This window comes from Balaenoptera acutorostrata, chromosome 8 (genome assembly GCF_949987535.1).
Source record: "Balaenoptera acutorostrata chromosome 8, mBalAcu1.1, whole genome shotgun sequence".
NCBI classification, from domain to species: Eukaryota; Metazoa; Chordata; class Mammalia; order Artiodactyla; family Balaenopteridae; genus Balaenoptera; species Balaenoptera acutorostrata.
Window position 1 is genome coordinate 68425852 of NC_080071.1, and position 17271 is coordinate 68443122.

Sequence of the window (17271 nt, forward strand, 5' to 3'; positions counted from 1 at the left end):
CACCAAATGGAAAGTTTCCACCATTTATGATGACTGCTTGTTCTTTTGCATTTCATTCAGTTTGGGCAGTTTTCCCAGTATGGTCCATTTTGCTCTCTGGTGTTTTTTTGTTTTGTTTTGTTTTTTTGCACAATGCTGCTATTTATGTTAGCAACATAATGCTTGACTGTTTAAAAGGACTCTGTTTTCATCCATTTTAGATGTTCAAAAGTAGGGGATATGACCACTGTGATACAGTTTACACCATATATGTGGCTAAGTTTTGGATTTATTTCTCTATTAATGATTGATATAAACTTAATTTACTATGGATTAATGTGCAAGTTATTCAGAACTTGCTTTTGTCCACTATTCTATAGGCTCATATGTTGGGGTTTTTTTTTAACTTTTAATTCTGATAATATTAATATTCTCTTCCCCCTTCACTACCACTTATTGCTACAATCAGTGTAGTAAAAAAAGAGGAAAGTGTGCTTTTGAAGGGTCTAATTTTCATCTGAACCTCACTATGTTCAATGTGATAAACTACATCCATTGGTGAGTGCTGAAGAGTCATAGGTGTGCCTATAGCTTAGGAAAACAATCTGGGGCAAGCCTGGTGAGTTCCACTTGGGCATTCAAGTGCTAAATTGAACTCAGTAAAGTTGGCCATTTCCCTGCAGCCACAAACTTCTGGCAGATGTAATAATGCAGGTGTCACCTTAGCTGGAACACTCCCTTTGAATTTCCTCTCCTACACACGTTAGTTTCTATTGACTTTTTATTTAACTTGTTCACCGAGGCATGGCAAAACCAGACAAGAACGTTTTGTGCTTGTATTTGATTGAAGTTTTCTAGGGAAAAGTGTCACCTAAAAGTCATTAAAACTTAGGCATAACTACTATGTATACAACAGATAACTAATGAGAACCTGTTGTTTAGCACAGGGAACTCTACTCAATAATCTGTGGTGACCTAACTGGAAGGAAATCAAAAAAGGGTGGATATATGTATATGTATAGCTGATTCACTTTGCTGTACAGCAGAAACTAACACAACATCGTAAAGCAGCTATATGCCAATAAAAATTTAAAAAAAACAAAAAAACTTAAGCTTAAGACAGAGAAGGGTCAGTACTTTACTTTCTAATGATAATTTATACTTTTTGGTAGAAAAAATTAACAATAGACTATTAGCCTTAAGGTATTTAATATAGAAGCAATTTAGAGAAAAATATACATTTCACTATATATAACATATAATCACATGTTATAATTTTTATGATCCTTTACTATGATATATGCTTTTGATACCATTTGCTGTTTTCTCCACCCCAGTCTGTGAACCTTCATATATATATGAACATATATATACACACTAAGTATATATATATATATACACACACACACACACACACATATATACGTACACACACACACTAATGTATATATATGTGTGTGTGTATATATATATATATATATATATATATGTATATACACACTAAGTATTTGGGTGTTTATTGTTTTGAATGTAGAATGAGAATAGAGATGGTTGGACACTTTAGTGGAACCCATTGATCTGATTTGCAGAAGATAGGTTATGTCCTCTGACTTCACTATCAACTCACACTATATTTATAAGTCTCAGTTTCACCCTAGTTTAAAAAATATATGTTCTCTTATTTTACTAGTTAGCCATGCTGCTAAGATGAATATATATTATGTATAAAGTAATTGACTCTAAAGGAAAACAATTTTATTAGTTACTACATATTAGTATCCTATGGTTTGTCTTCATACCCTAAACCATTTATCTAATAAACCTCTTCAAGAATACTAAATATTGGACCTTACATAAAAAGGTTAATTTTTCTTCTGGAAAAGAGGAGCATTACTGTGGGAATTTCCATGCCCGTGAAATAATGCCAAAAATACATTTTATTTTTAATTTGTTTTTATGTTCCATGTGATATTTTAGGCGATGCCACAGATTTGACAAGCCTCTATTAATTTTTCTAACTAATAATTTATTATATCAGGTATATTGTGAATAAAATTTTACATCAAATATTTAATGTTCTGAGAACCCTCATTGAATTAATTATTTAAACAGTGCTTTCATAGTTTTAACAAATAATTATGCATTTTGAAAGTGTGAGAGAGAACTTGAGTCTGGCATGGGCAAGATGCATGTTTCACCTAAAATGTTTTCAGAGTGAGGTTCACATCATTCATAAAATAAATATTATATATTTTCTGCTTATTGATTCTTATGTGTTCGATAGTTCCCAAAATCTTAAGTTGGTTTGAAATAACATATACTCATAATTTGTATGTATGTATGTATCTATTAATAGCCAGGATTTAATAGATTATCCATATGTCAACATCTGTGATCTCAGCATGATAGGTTGTGTATTTGCTTGATGACATTTCTCTTTATTAGGAGCTGTTATTAGACCAAATGATATTGTTAGTTGCCTTCAATGGGTTTGTAATCTATTTTTGAAGGTTTGTATACACGTAGGTATACATAAGACAGGATGCTTTTAATGGACCAACAAGCTCTAAGATCTTTGTGTACTGTTATCTCATATAAGTCACAGTTTAAGAGTTCTTAGAAGGTATGCAACCCTACCCCATATTTTATAAACAAAACAGTGACTCAGAACATTTAAATAAATTTTTCAAGATTTCAGGGGAAGTGCACACTGAAGCCACGATTTGAGTTCAGGACTTTTGGAATACAAGGATAACATCTTTCCTTCAATATATCTCTATGCCATGGCAACCAAGGGAAGAGAAAATTATAAATAAATAAATAGGAAGACACTGTCAACAATATGTCATGGTTTAGGGAGAGCAGAGAGGGAGAGAATTGAGCAAGTCCACCAAATTTGATGATGGGGAGGAAAGTGTAGGAGCTAGACTAAAAGAACCAAATGTGCAATGAGAAAGAAGTAGGTAAATGGATGAATTGTACTCAGGAAGTGACAAATCGTGTTTGCTATTATTTTGTTATATTTATGCTGTATTTCATTAAAATGAGAATCTTACTATAAGGAAATTAAGGCTGTGAACAGAAATTAAAGTGAATACTATCTGCCTGTTTGCTCAATGTACGTTATAGTTGGAGCCACACAATCTCACTCATTGTTCTGTAATTATTCCATACTAGAAGGAGCCTCCAATTAATCTGTAAATTCCATTAGGGCAAATTTTAAATACCATGTCTTAATATACTTTTATTATAAGATTTTCTTAAAAGCTTTTGCTGATTTGTGTGAATGAAGAACGGACTTCACCATTCTAAAGAATAGTGTCAGTTCTGAAACAGATAAGAATGATTTTCAGTCCTCTATATACTATATATTTTCTTGGAAATTGACCTTGCATAGAGTAAAATCTCAATAATATTTGTATGATAATATTCCCATTAAATAAATAAAAATATTTTTGGTAGAAAGTGAAAATCAGAATTTTTCAGTCATGCCAAAGAAGGGAGATTGGAGTGGAGGAAAATATATTACAATTCCTGGTTGCTCAAGGGACCCACAAAATTATTAATTGGAAAATGTGTAGTCCAAAATATAAACTCTGGGGACTTTCTGGTGGTTAAGACTCTGTGTTTCCAGTGCAGGGGGCATGGGTTCGATCCCTGGTCGGGGAAGTAAGGTCTCACATGCTGCACAGTGTGGCCAAAAAATAAAATAAAATAAAATAAACAGAATATAAACTCTGTGTTGGAAGACACTGGAAATCAGCACCTCTAGGTTTTCATTATTTAAGTGACTATATATTTACTAATTAGCTAGAAAGTCTCTGAATGACTATTTTCTATTAAAACGGGATATATCTAATTGTTTTTTATAGTCAAATAGAAATTATATATACTGGGAACACTATAATACTTACATGGACATTATAAACTCTATTGCCTGTTGAGAACAAGCCAAAATTTACACAGTTTTTTTTTTTTTTTTTTGTCCGTGCCATGGTTCCCTGACCAGGGATCAAACCCGCGCCCCCTGCAGTGGAAGTTCAGAGTCTTAACCGCTGGACCGCCAGGGAAGTCCCTACCTAGTTTTGATTTTTAAAGTTATCTAAGTTTTCAAAATTACAAATTTCTAGAAAACTTTCTATGAGAAATATTCATAAATACGTGCAATGGTAGTGCAGGCTCTGAGTTAATTAACCAGCTAAGAAGATTAAGGTGAAAAATATATAATCATAACACTTATGGTACAGAGATTTGTATTTCTCTGGTGACCTTAAGGTGAATTTCTGTTATAATACAGGTGGAAAATAATCGCTATTCTATTTTTGTAGGTGGTGAAACTGAGTCACACAGAGCTGTGTGTCATACTTTATGTCCCACCAGTCAGAGGAAAGCAAGAAATCTAACCCAGGGCTTCTGCCTTCAGTTCTAGTTGCTAACCCTTTTCAAAAGCTTCTTTGTAGAGATATGACTTTTAAATCAGACAGCTGGAGATCAGCTCCTCCTTAGCTGTCAAGTTGTGAGCTGCGCGTTTCCCTGCCTGAATTGTTGACCCCACTTAGAGCAGAAGCCTTGTAAGAGATGTGCCCTTCTCTAAACCCTCGTGAGGAAAACGCGGGGGCCTGGCACGCAGAAAGCCGTGGTGAGTCACCTTTAAAAGATGTAAACAGAATTTTCAAGAGTATGGAGAGCTAGCATAAGAATTTTCTTTTTAAATTTTTCTGTATTTATGAGACAGTGTATATATGTGTGTGTATATATGCACACATACATACATGTACATATACTTTTTTCTTTAAATAAAATGTAAATGCCTTATCTTCCATGTTAATGCGGGTGTGAGTTAAAAGCTCCTGAAGTGTACAATGGAAATTAAATGTAGACAAAATAGTCTGCCTGAGCTATAATTACAGACGCTTGATAATCACTCACTGGCCCTCAGGAGTTTTCACCTTCTCATTCATACCTGAGATGCCTTTATGGGCGCAGAACCTCCGCTAGTGCCCTGGGAACCGCTAGATGCCTATCTCGAGGAGTGAGGCAGTGGCCTTGCTTCCCAACAACGGAGTAAACGTCTGGGTGATCATTTATGCTTTGCAGGGGATACAAAGTATGGTGGGCCTCACCCCTCAAGGTCTGGATACAGGAATGCTACAGAGAGAGGGAAGAGACTTAGAAGAGCTGAGGTGCTGAGGCCACGTTTAGGTGACTTGCCAGTTTTGTTCTGCTGAACTCCTCGTGCTTCTTTTTTTTTTTCCTTTAATATTTATTCTTTTATTTGGTTGCACCGGATCTTAGTTGCGGCAGGAGGGCTCCTTAGTTGCAGCTCACCAGCTCCTTAGTTTCAGCACGTGGGCTCCTTGGTTGCAGCGTGCATGTGGGATCTAGTTCCCTGACCAGGAATTGAACCCGGGCCCCCTGCATTGGGAGCGTGCGGTCTTACCCACTGCACCACTAAGGAAGTCCCCTCCTCTTGCTTCTTCTCCTTCTCTTCCTCTTTCTCCTCTCTTGTCTCTGCTCCTTCCCTTTTTCCTGTCTTCTGGCATTTGCATTTAAGAAGCACTTATTACCTACTTTGCACTGTGCTAAACACTTGACACGTTTATTATTTCATTTAATTGACGAGATTTTTTTTCTCAGCATAGTTGAAGCCTGACTTTAGATTCAGTCAGTGATATTGGCCTATCTCGGGTTGAAGTAGGCAGTTAAGCACTATTTGCTTATGTAAATATAGTAATGATAACCTAATGGCCATCACATGGCTGTGTTGATATTGCCCATACTGCCTCATACCCTACCTACCACCTATCTTTAGCGGATGGTCTGGTTTAATTGACCATACTTTGCTCTAGGTAACTTGAAGAGGGAGCTACTCACTCAGTTCTTGAGTATATAGTTTTTAGTATGAAATAGATGAGAATTTTTGCTATCTGGGTATTATATGTCTTCTTCTGAAAAACCCTCAGTGATAAAGATTTTTGACTTCCATGTACATAGTAATCCTCAAATTAACATAGATCTAGTGTGACATGTCACCAGGAATTTAATTCTAGAATTTTTCTACATCTGCATTTTTCTACATTTAATTCTACAATTTTTCTAGAAATGGCTTCTTATTTTTCCCCTTTCTAGAAAAGGCTTACATTTTCTCATTTAAGAACTAGAAAAATTTGGTGAAAAATTATTTCTACATAAGTTACATTTAGGAAGAAAAAAAAATCTATGCAGTAGTTATCAGTAGATAGGCTTCACTTAAGTAAATAATTTTAATAAGATTCTAAGTAATAGTTTCTAAAAGTCAAAGAAAGTTACACATTTGTTATACATTTGTTGCTTGGACAACATGTGGTATTTGGAAAACTACTCTGTTGAAACATGACTTGCTTTAAACAAAGATGATGGAGAAGTTTTAAAATGTAGGACTTCCAAATAAACTTATTATGAAATAACAAATTTTAAAACATCAAAGAATGCTCATTCAATGTCAGTTTTCTACTGGGGCCTTATACAATATTTCTTTTTATCTGCTGGATTTAAATTCTGGATGTATAACAAACCTATATTCATGGAAAAATCCAGGATTTTGCTTACTGAATACATCCTCTTAATTTTTGAAAAAGAATACACTGAGTGTATTTAAAATTATAAATAAATTTTCTAAGCAGAAATAACAGAAGCAATATTCCATAGTATAGACTTTGCCTTTTAGCTCAATCTGATCAGGTGAAAGCTATTTCCTTAGTAGAAGCATGCTCTTTTGAATGTAGCAGAACACTTTTATATACTAATGGACAAGTCTTATTACTGTGATTAGGTGGTTTCCATTTGTTTTTCATCGTTAACAATCAAGGGCAGAGAAAGAGAGTCACAGCATTCTCAACTAGAGATTACTGAGATACAAAATGTGATTTATTAAGGATCAAAAATCATGATTAACCTAACCTATATTAGGTTATTTCCCCCATTTTCATTACTTGGTATTCATAGAATATAATTATGATGTTATAATCATCATATATTAATGATGTATATAAATGAGCTTACCAGATTAAAAGTTACATAACAATATTTCTGGATTATTGGAATCACTAAAGATTGGTTAAAAATGAACATAGGATTCAGGAATTTAAAAATTGCCTACTTAAAAATATCTACTATATCAATTTCTCATAAGGTTTTCTTCTAGGTTTTGATTTTGTTGTTTGTAATAGCCTTTAAGGTGAAGTATAATTTTAAGTGTGTCATCCCTTGAAAATCAGCACTTGCAATTTTATAGCATTATTGTGATAGTGCTGAGTGAACACAGATCCTAATAAATACTTTTCATACTGTCATGGTTTCACATGAACATCGGATCACTGTTTGTCCCGGACATGAGAGATAAAGATCAAGGTTTTCTTTAACTCTTCCAAAGACCTCATTGCTGTACAGAAATAAGGCATGGTGCTCTCAAAAATTAAGAGAAAATAGTAGTACTTACCCTATTTCCTGGGTTTTATCCTTTGCTTTTTTAAACGCTGCTGCTGCTTTTGAAAAATGTCTTTTTCATTTCTCTCAAGGAAAGAGGTAACAACCTGTCTCCTTGACAGAAAAAATGAGAAGACAACTTCTCCACTTGATTGCATTATTGTGATTGCGGCATGGTCTTGAACCCGTGAAATGCCAAAAATAATCAGTGAAGCCCTGTAAAACTCAGGGGAGAGGCTGGTGAGGGGTCTTGGAACAGAGCACATACATCTTTCTCAGTTCTCTTTCCTTATTAAAACTGGTGTCATTACTGAACATCAGGCCTAGTGTTTTTCTTAGCTTCTGCCTTTTGGGGGATTTTTTAAAAGAAGATAATAATAAAATTGTAAGCCCATCCCATAACTGTGGGCCAAGTGGAGTGCTCATTTTCACATTAGAGTTTGTGCAATCTGGAGGGAAATTTGTTTAGTATTACTTGTGAGTTGGTGGATCAGATAAAAGCCAGTCAAGTGGAAGAGAGGACCGAGAGAAGTACGCGGGCTCCCCTGGTAATTGCGAAGCTGCAGGCGTTCCTCCAGTCAGTTAATAGATTGCCCCAGCTCCTCTGTGCCAGGTGAAAATTTCCTCATTAAGGGGAATTTATTCCATTTCCTTTTATCATTTATTATTGAAGACTAAGTGTGAGTGGCGGAAGCTTCAGAGATGACAGAGTAGGGTAGAATTTTAAACAACAACAACAAAATCTACATCGGAAGTCGAGGAGAAAGAGGAGAGAGGCTTGTATTGTTTATAAAACGGGGAGAACACATGAGAGACTTGTCGCTGTAGAAGCTGAGCCATCCTGTCTAACCGTTAAAAGGTGATGTCAGGGCGTGTAAAAGTCTGATCATCTATTTTTAAGATGTTTTTCCCCCTCTAAAATTTCAGACTGTCATTTTGTGCTGCTAAGTAGAGAAAAACTGAAGATTATGAAAAGGCCAGGCTCACGGCTATTTGGGTTTCTGTGTTTATTTGTTTAGAATCTATTATGCAATGATGAAAGTGTAACCTTTGAAGAGTTTTCCCTTGAACTCTGAAAGCAAGGAAAGCTGGTAGGGGAAGGAAAATTTGTATATGTAGTATATTTTAGAGGACACGGTTCTGAAATATGGATTTAATGTGTTCATGTTCAAAGGAGTAAAGATAAACATAGTAGTACATTCAAATACATATCAAATAACAGAAGGGTAATTTATTTATTATACATATTTTAACACTGTGTTCTTTAGTGCAATATGTTCCATTCAGCTGAGCACATTTCTCGCTTGGTATAATGCTTCCTCGATTTACAATATAATATAAATGGAGCATTTCCTATTGAGGTTTCAAAAACAGTTTTGAATTACAAATTCAGTGTTTATCTTTGTTTTAGTAATTATTCTGTTTTGAGTTTATTCCAAATTAAGGTTTTCATTTTCCTTTGAAAAAAATAGAAATATTATAGCCCTGTCCCTAAAACAAGCTTTTACCTAGCTTGATATAAAAAAAAATCTCACTCTGGTGGGAATTCCTTTTAGCAGACAAAATGGGGGCACTCAATATGGGCAGATAAAGATGAGGAGCATATATCTAAATCACATTGTTAAATGAGCTTTATGTTCACTTAAGATTATTCATCTTGTATTTGACTCTGAAGAGGTTTAACCTTATCTAAATCACTGGCGCAAAGCTAATGAATCATGTCTTCAAACTGTCTCTTCTCTTATTTTATTATAATGGAACTCAGAATAAAATTTTGTATCAGAACAAGTAGGGAATGAAGTGAATTTTCTTCTGTGTGTAATGACATGCCAGCCAACCTTGTGTTATGCAGAAACAGTGGAGAGAGTGAATGAGGGAAATAATGGAGAGCGGCCACCTACGTCCTGTCTTGGAGTTAGGGGTACCCCACAGAATTAGGACCATGGTCAGTGTGGGAAGGAATCTAACTTGACTGTGTCTTTTTAACTGCCATGGTGGGTCAGAATCAACGTCTCTTTTCTCAGGGAGGAGGATTGCAAACTGCTTTGCACTGTTTCATAAACATGTCTAAAGAGTAGAAATTAATAACCAGAGAAGCCATGAATGAAATACTGTAGAAGGTATATTACTTGGAACTTCATAGGAACATATCTACCCAATATTTGCATTCAAATTGAAATAGATGAACATGAATATATTCATATGCCATTCCAATTTAATACACCCTAATTTTAAGATGTTTAAATATCATATCATGCTATTGATCTAGTTATTTGAATGTTGAGTGAAAGTTAAATCAGTTTTTGGCTCACCAAGAAAATATTCTGAGAATCAGCTTGTGAGCTTAAAACATGCACTTTGTAAGTCTAGCTTGAAGCATCTGTTTTAGAACTCTCACCTGAGCGGGTGCCTATGGAGAAGTAGTTTTCACCCCCATTCTGAAACTCTGTCATTCATTATTTTGTGTTACTGTTGCTTTTCTCAGCATCCCCTTTAAATAATGAAAACTCTCTGAGGTGGGTATGCTATGGGGAGCAGTAATGATTGAGTTAGTCTTAGCTATTTCTTTGCCATAGAGCTGAGCACAAAATTAATTCACTTTACTTTGGTATGCACAAGGCCAATTCTATCAATCAGCCTTCTTTTTCTTTTTTTTTTATTTGTTTGTTGGTAAGAGTCCAATTTTATTTGGTGGGTGGAGGAGGAAGTCTGTGTATATTTGCTGGAGATGTCTTTATATGCTCTACTGGGCTCTTTTGGTGGAAAAGAATAAGAGGAATTATGCATATTTCAGCAATAGAAAAGACTGCATTGCTGAATGTGGACAAAACAAATGCAAATTTACTGCATCCCTAACAGAAACTTGAGGCATCTAAATGGTTTCTTTTTTTGTTTGTTTAATACCATTATGTATAATTTTTTATTTAAAGCAATATAGCAGCCTTTGAAGAATTGACTGATCCTCCATATAATAAGAAATAAAAAATAAATCATTCAAAGCAAAAAAAAAAATATCTCACCAGAAGAGTTAAAGATAAATACGTTACTTCTGGTTATCTTTGGACTTGAAGAACTTGCATTTGTGCTAGTCCATAGTCATAATTATAGGTGTGATTGTTCTTTTCAAGGCCTGTTTCTTATGTGTGTCCAGACCATTGCTGTTCAGCGTTAGGATTTAGTCATTTTAGTTAGTGTGGTTGTTGATATAGAAACATAATATAGGTTTTGCCTCAGATAGTTTTTTGCAATAATAAAGAAATGTCTTATTGAAAATCTATTTATTTTTGCTTGTTTTTCCTTTTACTGCCATCCCGCAATGATGGGAAAATGTTCTGGCAGGTAGCTAAAAAAATCTACGGGGAAGAATTGGCTCAATGTTGTATGCACGGTGTTTCTCCACCTAACTCAAGCTTCATACCTGTGTTTGTAATAAGATTGCAGATCACAGAGAAAATGTGTAGCCTTTCCTCATACAGGTAAACATGATTTGAAACCATCCAGGAAAATCATGATTAAAAAAGAACACCATCCAAAGTTTTAATTTAGGAAAATTGTTTATTTGTCAAACACTTCCACTTTGAGGCTGAATGCACACTTGCACATAAGCAAATGAGCAATTGGTTTAGGAATATAGTCTTGGCAAGGAGAGTAGAAATATGCCTTTATAAAACAAATAGCAACAGCAACAACAAAAAAATCTTTCCTCTGCTTTCGTCTCAAACTTTTTTTTTTTTTTTTTTTTTTTTTGCAAAACTAAAGGCAAACGCCATAAATTTGGGTGTTTCAAGAAGCTCAGAAGCTCAGCAGTCACCTGCTGGATAAAGCCTTTCCAGACTTCCCCAGTAGAAGCTGGGAGTACTTCCTCACAGCACCTCTCACTGTGCTATCAGAGAAATGGCTATTTGTTTGCCTTCTTATATACTCTGATCTCCTTAAGTGTGGAGATTTGATATTTTCTCTCTCCATCAAAATACGTAGGACAGTGCTCTGATACACAGAGCACTTGTTCACTAAATGTTAAAGGACTAATGAAGGAAATGACAGTGAGTGTTGCCCCGCCTTCACCATCCACAATGTCCTACTAACTCTTTCCAACTGCAAATCCTCAGTATGTTCCTATGCCTGCCATGCCTATTGCTTCCTCACATTACTGCGAATGCAGTTGCCCTTGCCTTGTCAACTCCTTTCATCTGTATAAACCTGAACTTATTTTATGGTTCTGTTCTCATCCCTCTACTGCCATAGTATTTCTCAAGTGCAACCACTCATATTGTTGTCTCCTTTCTCTGACCTCACATTGCACTACACAGCTTATCTCTTCACAAAATGTTTGGAATCACTCTCTATCACTGCATTGCCTCAAATACTGTTTTGTATCGTCTTGAGCAGCACTGTCTAGTAGAAATTTCTGTGATGATAAAATATTCTATAATCTGCATTGTCCAATATAGTAGCCACTAGTCTGTATGGCTATTGAGCACTTGAAATGTGACTAGTGAAAGTGGGCTCTGAATAATCTAAAAAATTTTAAACTAATTAACATCTAAATTTAAATAGTCATGTTTGGTTAGTGGCTACCATATTTAGTAGCATGTAGGTAACACAGTGCTTGGCACATAGTAAGTGACCAATAATACTTAATAGACTGTGTTCAGGAATTGGACAGGAAAATGTGTTGTTCTGAGAGAATGCTTATCAAATACTTGAGAAGACTGAGAAATCAAAATGGGGATAGGAAAAAAGAAATTAAATTCACTGGGAGAAATAATGGATTTGAGAGACAAGACAAAGTAGGTACCATAGAGAAAGTGAATTGATTAGGAAGACCTGTAGCTTCAGAAATCCAAACTAACACTGATATAAAAAAGCCAGAGAAGTAGCTATTAAATGTACCATCTTGCTTCTTCTGTAAACTCAGAATATGAGTTAATTAAATTAAGAAGATTGAAGGATAGAATGAACAAAACGCAGTAGGTTTAATTCAACTGCATTCTATTAGCAGAATTTCAATGAAAATGTTTTATTTATTATTAGATCTCTGACAACACACTGTTATATTTTAATTTCATTGTATTGACTATCAAACTGTTATAACTGAATTTTATCGTATCGACTATTGCTTGAAACAGCTTGGCCACAGCTATTTGGTTAGAGACGCTTTTAGAGTAGTATTTAATTCTTCTGTACCTCGACCCTTTGCAAATTATTTTGTGTACATTTTGAATTCTAGTTATAAGCTGATTTCAATAACTTCTTTGTCTTTTCTATAAAGTAAAAAAACTCTAGGGTTACAGTTTCGTTCATTCATGTAATAAATATTTATTGAATGCTGTCTGTGAGCCAGACAGTGTGCTAAGCTTTGGGAATAATCTGGTAAATGAGCCAAATGTATTCTTTGCCCTCATGGAACTTGAATCTAGCAGGAAAAACGTCTGGTTGCTGAATAAAAGCTAACAAACATTAAAAATATCAGGAAATGATACATGCTAAACAGTATGATTCCAACTATGCCCCTAGCTCCTGTAAAAGAGTCAGTTAAGAACCCAGGAAGATCTGTGTGGGTTAGGGCAGACTAAGAAGGCTTCAAGGATGAGCCCTGGCTTTAGCTGACCTATGAAGCTGGGAGCTGGAGAGTAGATGGGTGGGTGACAGAAATGTCAAAGGCATTACAGGTGAGGGAAATAACGTGAATGGTGTCTACACTGTGGAAATGAGCATGGGGAAAGTGAGGAGACAAATCTGGCTTCAGTGGAAAATAATCATAAAATCACAGAACTATCTTCTCAACACAGACAGATATGTAACATTAGTAAATAGAGACCGTTTATGGAGAGGATACCCAGTCTGATGCCATGTTGGGATGCGCAGATGAAGAAATTCTCAAAGCCCATAAAGACCTGGAACACAGGTCAGACACTGGAGAAGGGGCTACGGATTTGGGAATCATCAACTAGTTATGTAGGATAACTAGTCATTATGAGCCAATGACAGTGACTAAATTTCGGAAGGGAGAGAAAGTAGCCAGATGTAAGCAGATAACAGAGGATAGAGCCTTGGAGAAAAAACACAGTAAATTGTTGTTGTAATAAAATAGGGTGAGAAGCAACTTATTGCCAGAGAAAAATATCTTTAAAGAATGGAACATCAAAAGGGACATATGCTGAAAGACTGAGAAAATGAAAATTAAGAAAGACTCCTGGATTTAAGAGGTTCTGATTATTTTTGAAAGAGCAAATTCATTAGGACACTTGGTGCAGAAGTCACTTTTCAGGAATTAAGAAGAGAAGAGGGTGCATAGGGTGTGAAAGTGGGAAACCACATGTTTGAGAAAGTCAGTATTGCAAATAGTAGACTTCATAGAGGCTAGACCATTTAGTTGGTTATTCGTGTATTTTTAAAAGGCAGGAGACCTAAGTATGTTGAAGTTGGAAAATAAGGAGCCTTTGGTGATTTTGAAAGTGAATAGTTCACTGCTTCTTATTGTGTTTGGTCTAAACTTGAATCCTCTTTTTTATTAAATTCTAGTGAGTCCATTACAGAAGAAACCCTGAAGAAGGCAAAGGAGATTGGGTTCTCAGACAAGCAGATTTCAAAATGCCTCGGGCTGACTGAGGCCCAGACAAGGGAGCTGAGGTTAAAGAAAAACATTCATCCTTGGGTTAAACAGGTAAAGGAGAAAAGGAGTTTTTCTTTCTTCCCAGGATTCCTTGGGTGAAATGTAGGCACCAATTCATAGAGCCATTTTCAATAAAAAGGGGTGGAATTCAAAAGTGATTTTACTTTTTCAATTGATGCCCATGATGTCACTTATTTTATTCAGCACAGGATTGATTTATGCTTTAAAGGGGAAAGGATGAAGGGACACTGGGATATAAAGGGAAGAGTGAGTACATGATTTTCTTGGCCTAAATGAAAAAAAAAATCAAAATGACCTCTCCTCTACTTTTTGACCCATGTGCAAATATATCTGTAGTAAGAGAAATCCTTAGCATAATAGAAGGACTTGAAATGCCCTAGTGTAGTGACTGACCCTCTTGAAAAGAATAGTCATCTCTCTTGGCACTGACTATTTACAGGGTAATACTTTATTTTAAGTGCCCCATCATTATGGTTCATTTAGTATTCATTGTGTTAGGGTTGGGCATAATGAGCTCATCTAGTATTCATGACAATCACACAAGAATTTTCATAGGTGTACTGTTGTGATTTTTTTTGGGTCTTTAGTAGAAGAGATGCTTTGGCTTAAAGTACCACCAGCTGGGATTTGTCCTTTAAAATCATTGGCTTTTCCCCATGTGCTCAGGGGGCACACACATAACCTTAGGTCTCAGGCTTGATGCCGAATATTTTCTACTCAGCAATTATTATCTTTCTTCCGCCTCACTTGCCTTACATTAGTTTGCCCTGTCGGCCCCAAATTCTTGCTCACTAAGCTGAGCTCCTGGCCCTTGAGAGCTGAATTGATTTGCTCTTTCCAAATATGTTCAATGAGATCTTGTCCTCTTCCCTTCTTCCTCATGCTTTGTGGTATTTATGTCATCCCATCGCTCAGTGCCATAGGTAACTTAAATCCTATGCATTAATTTGCAAACCAAAGACATCCTTATATATAGGTCATTTTGCTTTGATTTTAGATTTTATTTGCAGTTGCTTTAGACAGCTGATTGGGTAAGTTTTCCTGATAACCAGTTGACTATATGACCACCTTGTTGTCTTCCTGAGAGGTACTATGTAATGATCTGTTGCTCTGGAATGCGTATTGTCATTCATTGCCCAAGTGATAGCTAAATTGTATCATTATTTTTTTCTCCCCTCTCACTTTTAGAATTAGAAAGCAATTGGATTGTACATACCTTTTTCTTGTCTTTATATTTGATAGTAATGGACGTTAAAGGAATATGAATGCAGAACAAAAAAAAAGTCCACAGTATTCTTGAAAAAAAATTATAATAAGGGGAGTAAAAATCCCTATGTATGTAAGTATTTATTTACTTTATCTTGCAGATTGATACACTGGCTGCAGAATACCCATCAGTAACAAACTACCTCTATGTTACCTACAATGGTCAGGTAGGAACTGCCAAATTTCTGTAATGAAGAAAGCTCTAGATTTAGTAAATGGTCCACATGGGGGAATACGTTTTGTGTGTCTTTGGTTATCTAGTAATAAACAGTGACATCATGTGAGTTGAATGTGATGATGTGTTTCTGTACTCAGTCTTTTAAGAACTGCCCTAAGATGGTGAAATCAAACAAGTGAAGAGATAAAGACAGTGGTTACATGATCATACAATTATGCTGTTTTCTCATGACTATCTAATTAAAAATATTGAATAATTTTTTTTATGAATAAGTAGGGCTTGTATAACACTTTATACTTATGGATTCCCAAAGACTAATAGAGGATGCATATCAGCAAGAGGAAGAATGGGGAAGACACACTCAAAGGACACAGTTTAAATAGAGGGAAGAATAATGTAATAATTTCCACATCTTCCTTTTTTTTTCCCTCAGGAGCATGATATCAATTTTGATGAACATGGAATGATGGTGCTGGGCTGTGGTCCATATCACATTGGTAAAGTGATAACTTATATTTACATAGGCCTTTTCAGTTTCATCCATGTTAATTCCATTATTCTAAGAACTATGTAAACTAAATGCTGTCATAATAAAAATTTTACAAATTAGGAAACAGAGGTTCAGAGACATGTAGCCCAACTTATACAGCTATTAAGTGGTAGAAGTAGGACTCAAATGTGGGTCTCAACCACAGATTCCATCTTCTTTCATTTTATCATGTCATCCCTTTATCATTTTCATCCTCATGAACTAAATTGAGTCTCTTACTGGGGTTGGGGAATGAATTACACTTTGACTTTTTCTCTTCCCGCATAGTTTTTCACAAAGATCTTTATTTGCTCAAGAACTTTATCCATCAGCCAGTAATTATATTTGTAGACCCAGTGTCTGACCTAACATATGACTTGTGTTGACATTAGATGCAAAGAGCTCTTCTCTTTGGGGCACAGGAAGAGTATTACATAATTTAATTAAAACATTCTCACCAGAAATTGTTATATTTCTCCCAGTCACTTAAAACTGAATATTTAATAATGAATCAAGATCTATTACAGTTACAAAGTATATATTTAAATAGACAATGATGTTTCTTAATAAGTATATCTAACATTTTGTCTCTGCAAGGTGTTCTAATATGGAAATGATGAAATATATGATTTAAATGTATGTGGTCTTGTTTTGTTACTTTAAGCATAGTTTATTATAGTTTTTACAATTAACTAAGTGCTTCAGGATATGGTAGTTTGCCAATTTTTGGCCAGATCTTAAAGTAGGTCAAAAGTGTTTATACCTTTGCCACTTCAGTTATCTTATGGCTAAATGGTCTGGATGCCTTCACCAGGATCTACCCTTCTCTTCTCGAAACCTTTCTTCACCTAATTATGCAACAATTCTACATTACTTTAGGGCCTAGGAAAGATTAGCTGAGCTGATAATCAAGTGCATATTTAATTGATAATGAGATTTAACATGCTACTATATTTGGACAACTTATTATTCTGATAAGAATTTTTAGGAGACAAAGTCCTAATGCAAAGGATTAGTACAAATCCCAGAACTTTCAGTTCTATGGCATCCCAGTAGAGGTGATATTTTGAGGCATTTAGGCCATTATTATACTTCAAATTACTTCCTAGAAGGTCGCTCACTCTGCATGGGGTGGCCTTGCCAAGCTTAAAAGGATATGCTTGGAAAGGCCAGGGCTTTCCAATCAATCAAGATATGTCAGAGCTGCAAGGCACCTCA

The 17271-nt window shown here is 35.4% G+C and overlaps 1 protein-coding gene across 1 annotated transcript in view; it reads left to right on the forward strand.

Annotated features, from left to right (window-relative positions):
• Positions 1-17271, forward strand: part of CPS1 (carbamoyl-phosphate synthase 1) — a 145791-nt gene that overhangs the window by 80939 nt on the left and 47581 nt on the right. The window contains exons 22-24 of the mRNA XM_007187862.2: positions 13969-14110; positions 15448-15513; positions 15958-16021. Of these exons, the coding sequence (XP_007187924.2) occupies positions 13969-14110; positions 15448-15513; positions 15958-16021 (272 nt within the window). The remainder of the gene's footprint in view (positions 1-13968; positions 14111-15447; positions 15514-15957; positions 16022-17271) is intronic.